Source organism: Epinephelus lanceolatus, chromosome 11 (assembly GCF_041903045.1).
Source record: "Epinephelus lanceolatus isolate andai-2023 chromosome 11, ASM4190304v1, whole genome shotgun sequence".
Classification (NCBI taxonomy): domain Eukaryota; kingdom Metazoa; phylum Chordata; class Actinopteri; order Perciformes; family Serranidae; genus Epinephelus; species Epinephelus lanceolatus.
The window spans coordinates 31616386-31627059 of NC_135744.1; the positions used below are offsets into that span (position 1 = coordinate 31616386).

The 10674-nt window shown below is 40.2% G+C and overlaps 1 protein-coding gene across 1 annotated transcript; it reads left to right on the forward strand.

The window, feature by feature from the left end:
• The first annotated feature begins 5389 nt into the window (after window positions 1-5389).
• Window positions 5390-10612, forward strand: nsrp1 (nuclear speckle splicing regulatory protein 1). The gene is made up of 7 exons (XM_033644707.2): window positions 5390-5424; window positions 6357-6441; window positions 6621-6677; window positions 6777-6905; window positions 7165-7372; window positions 7608-7710; window positions 7816-10612. Exons 1-7 carry the CDS (start codon window positions 5405-5407, stop codon window positions 8681-8683), a joined length of 1470 nt encoding a protein of 489 aa, XP_033500598.1. The 5' UTR covers window positions 5390-5404; the 3' UTR covers window positions 8684-10612.
• The last annotated feature ends 62 nt before the right edge of the window (window positions 10613-10674 follow it).

Genomic DNA, 10674 nt, shown 5'->3' on the forward strand with positions numbered 1-10674 from the left:
ATTAACCTTGTGTGTGCTGGACGTAAACAAAGCAGCTGTGAGCAGTGTCTCTCAGTCAAACAATAAACTTGCTGCCACTGATTTAGCGGTGAATTTTGTTATAATGTCAATAAATATTGCCCTCCATCATTAGGCAAACACCCTGCAGCATCACGTATGTCTTGAAGGGGAACTTCACCTGTCTTCAAAATTCATACATTGTCTGCCTATGGTCTAAGATAGTCCAAAAATATTAGTAAAAATGAACAACTCTCTCCCAAATCTAAAAGCTAGGAACTCTGTTAAGGTCTGGAGCTGCTCCACAGACAACGACTGAATTGGGGAAAATGTTACAGATGATACCGAGAGCACCCAGGGAAATATATGGCTACATTTTCCATTTCAGAAGTGACAGCACAACAATCAGAGGCGTAAAATAGTTACAAGGGGCCCCAGTGCACACTTCTATGATGGGCCCTAAGGCACGCTAATTACTTGTTATGCACCTAAACTAACTACCGTATAATCTTGTCACACAATTAAATAGAGGCTTGACATTGGATAACACTGACATATATATTACCCAGAAATCATGATTGACATGACATGACAAAAAATACCTTTGCTATAGTTTATTTATAGTTTGCGTATAGTAAGCACATATTTTATAACATATTTTGTTATAGATTGCTACTGGCTATTTTACAAAATAAAAGAAAAACATGATGGAGATGGGTTTGCCTTTTCAAAGGCATATATATATATAGCAACAGGCAAATCAAGTTTTTCTTTGAACACAAGCATATTTCTAAGTTAGCAATCTAAATTACTCACAAGGGCTTGTTTTCTGTCTAACATATAGTTGGAGGGCCCACTCTCTCTATGGGCCCCCTCATCCCATGGGCCCCAGTGCAACCGCCTGCCTGCTCTGTCTATGTTAATGTCCCTGACTACAATAGAATTAAGTTAATTTGGGTATAAAATAGAAAATTAGGCTCCCATTCATTGCCTACAGAGCAGCTCCAGACTCTATGCTAGGGATACCCAACTTACTTTGCTTTTTTCCCCCCGTTAGACATTTTTTGGGGAGTTTTTCCTTATCCGCTGTGAGGGTCCAAAGGACAGAGGGATGTCGTATGCTGTAAAGCCCTCTGAGGCAAATTGTGATTTGTGACATTGGGCTTTATAAATAAAATTGAAAACTGAAATTGAATTGAATTTGGGGCCACTTTTGCAAAATAACAAGCGACCAGGGGCCAGTCGGAGCAAATTCACATAGCTCAGGTGTATGCAGGGGTGTTTCTAGAATTTGAAGACATTCAGGGCTTAGCCCGGTCCTCTACAAGGGGATCCAGGGGGATCCACAGTAATCTTCTCCTGGCACTTGTTCTTGATAAACAAGCTCTATTTTGATGCTTTTTTGCATTCTGATAGCTCCTTTACATTAAAGTACAAAACCTTTTCACTGTCAATCAATTTATTTCCATTGTAAATTAGAAATGGTTGGAGGGGGCACCTGGCACCGTATTGCAGGCCAGATTTGGCACATGGACAGTAAGTTTAGTATCAGTGCTTTATATCACAAGTTTAAGTCTTACTTCTTTGGTTTCCAGCTTTGAGAGAAAAAAAGTTTGTGTTCACAAATATTGATTAAACTTTCCTAGATTAAGAAAAAACATATCAGAATTCTTCATTCAGGTGGTGTTCCTCTTTAAAGGCATACTGTATAAATGTAAAATTGTATTTCCACATACCTTTGGGGGTCTTGGAAGAACACAACTCTAGCGCACAGCCCAGCTGGCCACTTCTGGTTTAGTGCTCTGCTAACTTGATAGGAGTAAAAAGATTTAATCTTGCGGCTCTTCTATAATTTCGAAATGTTATTGGACTAAATGGATAAGATCCTGACAATGAAACCAGTCATTTTGCAGTGGATGTGACACTAAAAAAATGTATCCATTGATTTACAGACATATTTTACAATGTAAGTCTATGGGGAAAAGTCTTTTTGGGCCCAGTGCATCATGTGATGAGCTGTTGACTGTTTGATTCCACAAAAATTGGCTCTAGAGCCTGGCGCACTTCCTGGGGTCCTGGGCCAAACAGCGGAATTACAACTTCTGAGCCCTTAAAGTGATGCCATTGAACCAACAAAACCTTTTCCCCAAAGACTTACATTGTGAAAGAGAAATCTGTGAGTCAGTAGACACATTTCTTTTGAGTGCACGACTCCCACAAAATTACTCGTTTCACCATTGAGATTTGATCCATTTGATCCGATAACATTTCGAAAGTCTAGAATAGCCCGTGGTTAAATCATTTTATCCCAATTCAAGTTAATGGAGCACCTAACTGGAAGTCTCTTGTGCACTTTCTCTATGAGTTCAATGATGCGGAAGCAGCGCCTATTATCTGGGAAATTTTATATACGGAAGTTGAATGTTCTTGCCTTCATGCGCCACTGAGCAGCTTTCATAGGAATGCAAAGGGCCTGCCTCCAACACTGTATCCAGTTCTCTTTATACATCCATGGTCAGTGGTCATGTCTTTAAAAATACAGGCCCCCAGTTGTACCTGAGGCTCTTCTCAGAGCTCAAACTAATATAATCCTGACAACAGACTTTCAAAAGCTTTCTACTGGGCCACAGACTACATTAAATGTTTGTACAGATTAGTACACCTCATTATGATGAGTAAACTGAACTTGATGTGTAAAATAACTGAGCTCTAATATGCTTTATCATTTTTAAAAGATAATGTGTTTGCATAGATAACATGTCAATTCAATGCATGGATACTAAGCCCAGAGATGTGTCCAAGTCAGCTTTTCCAAGTCAGTCTCAAGTCTTTAGACACAAGTTAGTACCAACATCTAATTGAGAGTACCAAACTTTTTTAGAAGCGTTATAAAGAACCTTTTTTCAGTATTTTGGAATTGTGAGTTAAATGTCAAGTCACTAGAATTTAGGTCAAGTCAGTTCCTCAGTGCTTTTTTTTTCTCAAGTAACTAAAATCAGTTTAAATTTGAGTTTGAGTCACGTGACTCAGTATTTTCTCTTGCAGGGTTACTGTACAATATCCATATAGAGTGTGCATGATTGTATTTTCACATATTGGTTTAAGAAAGTTAGTTTAAACTTGTGGTACTCAAATTTAAGGATACAGTTCAGAAAAGAAGAGAGGCCTGCCTTCCTATACCTTATCAGCCAGCAGTTACATGATCTTTTGTGTACATACCTGTATGAGCCTCAGTGAAGTGGGTGCAGTTCTGACCGAGGGAAAACGTCAGGTGATAGTTCATGACTCTTGACATGTAGCCTGCCTGTCTGAACCTGCACGGCTGCACTGCTATCTTCACTACCTGAGGGCACAAATCAGAGAATACATCACATGCCACAGAACCGCACACTCAAAAGTGAAGTGTGTGTCATCGGCACATGCAACACAGCCCAGATATCTGTGCATGCAGGTATGCATGCACAGATATCTGCTATTTGCTTGGTTTTTCCACAGCATTCGGCAAAGATAGGGAGAATGTGCATTACTGATATAGAGAAGTTATTTGTTAATTAACTTCACATTTTTCACCTTAACTTCACCATTTATAGTATCTATCCAGCAATTCATCCATCCATCCCATAGTTCATGTTATCACCACTCCATCCATTCACCCATCCATCAGGCAGCTTTGGTCGTGCTGTTTGTACCACAGGGATTAGTGCGAGGCCAGAGATGAGATGAGATGGAGATTACGACAGAGATAATGGTGTTTGGATTTAGAGTCAGAGGCGGTGGGAATTCAAAGCTGCAGCTTTAATCACAGGTGTGCCACGTGCTCTCTGATCTGATTTAAAAGAATGACTTACCACAGGTTTAGAGCAGAGTGGCTGACAACACTGAGAATAACAAATGACATGCGCGAATGACATGAAATGAGAGCAGGTTCTTTGCTCATTTATACAGTAGCCACAGACCGTCAGTCGCTCCTACCTGTCATCACAGTATCCTGCATATTATCTTTGGTGTGGGAGTTTGCTGCTATATGTGTGGTTACAAGAACAGATAAAAATACATGTAGATCCATCATAAGCCTGGGTTTCTTATGACACAGTAGAAGACTGGTTTAAAACCTGAACATCAGGACCCCTTTAATATGGATCATAAAATGAAACTTATGGGGATGCAGGATTATGACCAGGATAGGAGAGTGAGAAACCAAATTCGCCTTTACAAAATGTGTGTATTTTTAATACTTTAATCTTTTTGGAATACTGTAGTTTTACCTCATCAAACCTAAAAATATTTTTCAAATGAGATAGTACTAGGCCTCAAGTACAAAATACATTTTTGATATCATTCAATGCAGTGTGTTTTATAAGGGAGTATTTGCCCAGAAGTTGAGACTGCATGACTGTTTTGCTTTCACACTCAATTCATAGGCCAAAAATGTAAAGTTGACATATGAAATGTATTGAACAGCATGCCCCACAAGACGTGTAAATTATTCTCCTGGTAATATTCTACAATGGTTAAATCCTAAATTTGGTTATACCATGGGGCTTATTGAGTCTGGACATTTACCGAAGACCTATTTATTTACTGAATGGCTGAATTTCTAATTTCTTAATTGGTAATTATGTAAAAGACTAAATCATTCAAACTCCAGTGATAAAGTGTATCTAAGACTGCCAATATGTTGGCAGAGTTTTAAGTTACCATTTGCATCCAGATGAATTCAGTTCTTCCAATCTTACAGATATAAAGTGTATAACTTCCTTTAGTACATGGAAAAACTTTTGACTTTTATTTCTCTGGATCTCCAACCATACTTGGATTAATCAGTACTGACTGATTAATGAGCTACAGTTTAAGATAAGATAAGAGGAAACTTTATTAATCCCACACTTGCGAAATTCACGTCACAGCAACTCAAAGCACAGACAGAAAAAGGAGGGTGACAATGTTGCTTGAATAAAAGAAAATTAAAGATTAAAAAAATATAATTTTGGAGCAATAACGCCACCTGTTGGTAATGAAAACAATGCATTTGCCATTGTAACGCGTTTACAGGTGTAATTACAGCACAGACACTGCAGTCTGATATAATATGCTTCTAATATCGCTGTATTTTAGTTATTTATATTATTGCACAAATCAGTGATAATTCACATTTTGTTCCGTATGGTCCGGGTCCTACTTTCTCCTATCTGTCATTAAAGGTCCGCACTTTCGTAACACGCTAACAAAACCAATATTTAGCTAACTGAAGCACATTTTACCATCAAAATGATAAATGTCGGTCATATGTGCGGTAAAATATATCCACATGGCTGTTAAGGTATACAACCAGCAGAATTTGTAGTGTATGAATTTACTGAAATATTGTGTCGAATCTGTCGTGTCCGTTCACAGTCAGCAGAGCAAGATGGCGGTCCCTACAAAACAGTAAGTTGCAAACAAGCTAACGTGGTTATGGTAGTGTGTGGTTTATTAAACTGAAAGTGTCTCACTTGGTTTGGGGGGTGTAGTTATAGTTATGATGATGAACTTAATGCACTGCAGAAGCAGTGGTGTTACAGTCGAGGTTTATTAGTGAAACTGTTGTTTCGCCCCCTGCTGCCCCTGAAGCTAGTTAACGCTATGCTAACGTTATGCTAACCTCGCTCATAAAGCAGCCAGTTAACGTTTACAAAACCAGGATCCTTTTTGTTTGTGTAATGCTTCAGGTTTGCACTTTTTCATCCCTGCTGTCCTAATTTTACTAGAAGTATATCCGCAAACATTTTCTTGTGATAAATGCCCAACCAATGACAAACTGAGGGAGAGTTTTAAAGCTAATGTCAGTCATTCAAACTGCAGTTAGCTAATTTGGAAGATTGAGGTGTTTAGAGTTTCTCTTCTAGTGCATGACGTATTGTTTTTTGAAAAGTGAGCTTAACCTTATGTTTGCTGAAAGTCGCCTGTGTCGTAAACAAGTTAACACACCTTATCTTATAAATAAGACTGCCCTTGTCACTGGAAAATTAAAAATGTTAGTAAGCTTTCTGCAATTTGCTGAAATACTGTATTTGGAATTGATACGAACTGTGCTGTCGATTTCTAAGACAAAATACTGATACTGGCATTTAAAGGATACAAGTATTTATGAATGCGGGGGACAAATCTTTAAACCTCACTATACAGACAGTCGTAGTCCAAATTAAGCATAAAACACTTAAAGGTCGTTTGCTGTTCATTTAAATGGCTGCTTTAAAGTCAAATGTGAAGCCTTTGCATTTGTCCCAGTAGAGATTTTCCCTTCCCCAACTTGCATGTGAAATACGTGTACAGACAGATTTTGTAGAGCAGGGTTTAACTTGTTGCCTGATGGTCCACAGGTATGGGCTGATCTTGCCTCAGAAAAAAGGAGTGTCAAAGACCCTGCAGAAACACTCAGTGTTTGGAGATGACTCGGATGATGAGGTGGGTAAATGCTCTGATTTATCATTAGCAGGACAGTATAGTGTTCCTCTTTCCATTCACCAGTCACTGCATGTTAAAGGTATTTTCACTATTATGGAAACTAAACAAATATGTATACATTTTAAAGCCTTCATACAGGTATCAGTTGGCAAATATGCTGAATATGTTTTGTTCCTCAGACCACAGTTGGGGAGAGTCTGCAGAAAGAAGCTGTCAAAAAGAAGATGATGAAGCAGGTGAGAGGATGACTTTGTGACTTGTGTCCACCTACTATTTTTTTGACAGTCATCCCTTTGTGATTAACATGTCTCTTGTCTTTCTCTCTCTGTCTTAAGACACGTTTGGAGATGCATAAGGCCCTGGAACAGGACAGCACTGTATACGACTATGATGCTGTGTACGATGACATTCAAAAGCAGAGGCTTGAGAGCAACAAAAAAATTCTGGGAGGTGTTGACAAAAAGGTGATCAGTTTTTGGTTGAACACTTGATGCAAGTGTTAACACTGGGATTTCATAATGACCTCTTGTTAGAAAGACTATCCAGCATGCACTCTGCTAAAATATGTTGGAGCAAGGCACTGATTCCCTGTACTGTGATGCTGCTGTTTTGCAGACATTAAGTTCTGACATCCTACTGGTGAAGAAAAAGCAAAATGTGAGCTTGAACGTCTTCATGCACATTGACCTAATTTCTTTTTTTGTTTGTGTCTCTTTGTTATAGCCAAAGTATATCCACCAGCTAATGAAAGCAGTCGAGGACCGAAAGAAAGAACAAGAACGAAGGGAGGAGAGGAAGATCCAGAAGGAAAGAGAGGCAGAGGGAGAGAAGTTTGCAGATAAAGAAGCTTACGTTACCTCCGCCTACAAGCAAAAACTGCAGGAGCAGAAGGAGGAGCTGGAGAGAGAGAAGAGAGAGGCGGCATTGGAAGGTTAGACTGATACTCTATGACAGATATTTTATTGAAAGCAGGAAAAGTTTACGAAGGTATCTTTACTTGATTCCTTCAGTGAATTATATTGTGCCAGTGGGCTTTGGAGAAGAATCCCCTTGGTTAGGGGACACAGAATGTGACTTAAAGAGATATTTAAACATGTTGTGATAAAGAGGCTTCTTTATCTGGATCAGTGTAAATCATTTGATTGAATTGTTTTTGTTTTGTTTAGCGGCTTTGGACGTGAAGAAACAAAAAGACCTGAGCGGCTTCTACCGACACTTGCTGAATCAGACTGTAGGAGAGGAGGCGATACCGGATCGCTCAGCAATCAAGTCAGTCATAGTGCCGCATTACCTGCTCATCTGTAAACACAACAAGCACACTTTTTTTTAAACTGTTCTGAGCCTGTATTTGTATTTCTGTTCCTGCTTCCACAGAACTGAGACCTCAAAAGTTTCAAAAGACACAGAGAGGACTTCGCCTGTTGCCTCATCTACGTCCCATGACAATATCCCAAGTTCCTGCAGCGACAGTGAGGAGGGTCATGAGCAGAAGTCTGGGTTTAGCAAACCTGGGACAGGCTCTGCACACTCAAAACGGCAATACAGACAGAGGTCACCTTCATCAGGGAGCGGAGAGGAGAGGGACAGAGAGAAGGAGAGAGACAGACATAAGAAGAGCCACAGAGATCAAGACAGGGACAGAGGAAGAGACAGGGACAGAGACAGAGAGAGAGACAGGGATAGAGATAGAGATAGAGAGAGAGACAGAGATAGAGACAGAGACCGAAACAGGGGAAGGGAGAGAGATGACCGACACGGAGGAAGAAGAGATGATAGGGATAGAAGGAAAGAGAGGGACAGAGACCGAGGCAGGGAAGATGACAGAAGCAGAGGCAAGGATACAGACAGGGAAGACAGACATGGGAAGAGGGAGAGGAGCCCCAAAGAAAGAGAGAGGCATAAGAATGGGGAAAGAGAGAAGAGGAGGAATCCAGATGAAGTCAAGCAGAGAGACAAAGACCTGGAAGAAGAGAAGGAGAGAAAGAAGGAACCCGAGAAGGAGATGGCAGTGAAGAGAGAGGAAAAAGATCCAGAAAAGAAGGAAGCAGTCGCAGAACACAGAAAGGAAAAAGAAGATGAACAGAAACAGGAAGGGGAGGAGAAGGAAGGCGCAGAGGAGAAGGCGAACAAGTTTGCAAAGCGCAGCACTGATCGAACTGTGAGTTCGGCAAGAGACCGGTACCTGGCCAGACAGATGGCCCGCTCAGCCTGTAAGACGTATATAGAGAAGGAAGAGGACTGAGAGCTGTGCAGCACATGACGCAAACTTTGCTGAGTTGGACAAAACCTTTATCTTGATTTGGAGAATATGGCTAATGTTATTCTTTCTCAACAAATCAAATGAAAAGACAACACCAAAAGTTACTTTCTTCCTCTGTCAGTACTTTGTGACCTCCCTGCCCTGTTACCTGAGCCCATTGGTTCCCACTGAAGATGTAAATCTTTAGAAACTGATTTTCTTTTCAAGGCCCAATGAATCCCTAAACAGCTTGGCAGTGTAGATTTTAGCAAACACTCCTCAAATTAGAGTAAACAGGGCATTTATTGGGATCTATTTTCAGCTGTGGATTAATACACTTTTGGTATACTCATGAGTCTTTACATCACTAATACAGTGTATGTGGAATACAGCTGTCGCAGTAACAGCAATATTGCAGTACAGCGCCATTGACAAGCCAACCACAGGAGATGGCAAGCATTGCCACCGCTGTTATGGTCATGTTTTTTGTTTTTTGTTTTTTTCTTTTCCCCATGGGAACGCAGCATACTTACACTATGCTGTGTATGCCAGCAGCGTGATGAGGCGCTGAGCGTCTATTCTGCACCAATTGCTGCCATTTTTTCTGGTTGCTGGGAATTTAAAAATATTCCTATTTGTGGGGCATTGGTAGCGTAGTGGATAGTGCTGGCGCCCCATGTATAGAAGCAGTGCCTCGCTGCAGTGGTCGCAGGTTCGACTCTGGCTTGTAACCATTTGCTGCATGTCAACCCTCTCCCTCTCTCACCCCATTTCACTCTGTCCTGCTCATTAAAGGCAAAAAAGCCCAAAAAATAATCTTAAAAAAAAAAATCATATTTGTGTAAAATGCTGCCGTCACTAGAACTTTTTACACAGCCTTCCAATCACAGAAGTGGAAGGTCAGGACAAATACCACAAAGACCAACTGTCCTGTCAATGAACAGCAGCATTGGAGGAGAAATTAATACTGAACCCATACAGACCAGCACATCTGTCCTCTCTCCCTATGTGCTTCAGCCTTGCCTTCATCCAAGCAGGTACTCTACCTTAAGCCGACATTTTTACTTGTACAGATATTCAGTTTCCTTCCCAACCAAAGCATCTCAGCTGAAAAAAATGCTGTGCACCGTTTTGAACCTCATTGCCCTTTTGTGTTCTGAGTTTAATAAGGATAATAATAAGTGTTAATAAGTATTTCATTTGTTTTAAAACTGTCATTTAAGAAGTAACAATATACCTAATAACAGCCTGACAGTAAGCTTATACAAAGCACTAAAATTAGGATACATGAAGTTATTGCAAAAACCACATAAAATGGCAGTAATACTGAATATTGCGCTGTTGGCTCACCCTCAGTCACCACAGGGAGGTTTCTTCAGCAGGACAACCCTAATGTGGAATTGACTCAAAATACATTTCACTGTGGCTTACTGAGGTGATTGTTTTGGACAACACTAGAGGTAACTGTGACATTAAGTTAAACCAGGCTGTGGCCATACATACTGTAGAATTCGTTTGTCTTTTCATGGGATTTGTTGACAATAAGAAAAATACTGAACATGGCCGACGTTATCCTGTAACTGCTGACGGCACTGTACACTGCAGTGGGCAGAGTCAAACAGCAGAGTGTGCTCATGGTCAGAGAGAGAGAGACCTGGACAATATTTTTCTTTTGGACTTGAATTGGTGGCATTTTCAATTATTGTGAAATAAGAGCACTGAACTGTACATATGAGTTTTGACAAAGAGCCCCTTGTAACATCTCATACAGGAATAAGTGTACATAGGAAATTTTATCTTATTGCTTCATTTGGAAGAAGTGTGGAGCGACGAGCGAGCCAGTGATGTTGTGTTTGATCACTTGTGTTGGGGTTTTGTATCTTTCTGATATAGTCAGTGACGATTTAATAAAATCATTTCTGGTCCACTGTTTATTCTGTTCGTTCCCGTTTGTTCTACCATTGTCACTTGCAGTTTCACGTTAAAATGTGTAC

What these genes read in the sequence shown, in the direction of transcription:
- nsrp1 (XM_033644707.2), top strand. Translation starts at nt 5,405, where the DNA reads ATGGCGGTCCCTACAAAACA. An exon ending in ATGGCGGTCCCTACAAAACA is followed by an intron (nt 5,425 to 6,356) that starts GTAAGTTGCAAA and finishes GATGGTCCACAG; the next exon opens with GTATGGGCTGATCTTGCCTC. An exon ending in CCGGATCGCTCAGCAATCAA is followed by an intron (nt 7,711 to 7,815) that starts GTCAGTCATAGT and finishes CTGCTTCCACAG; the next exon opens with AACTGAGACCTCAAAAGTTT.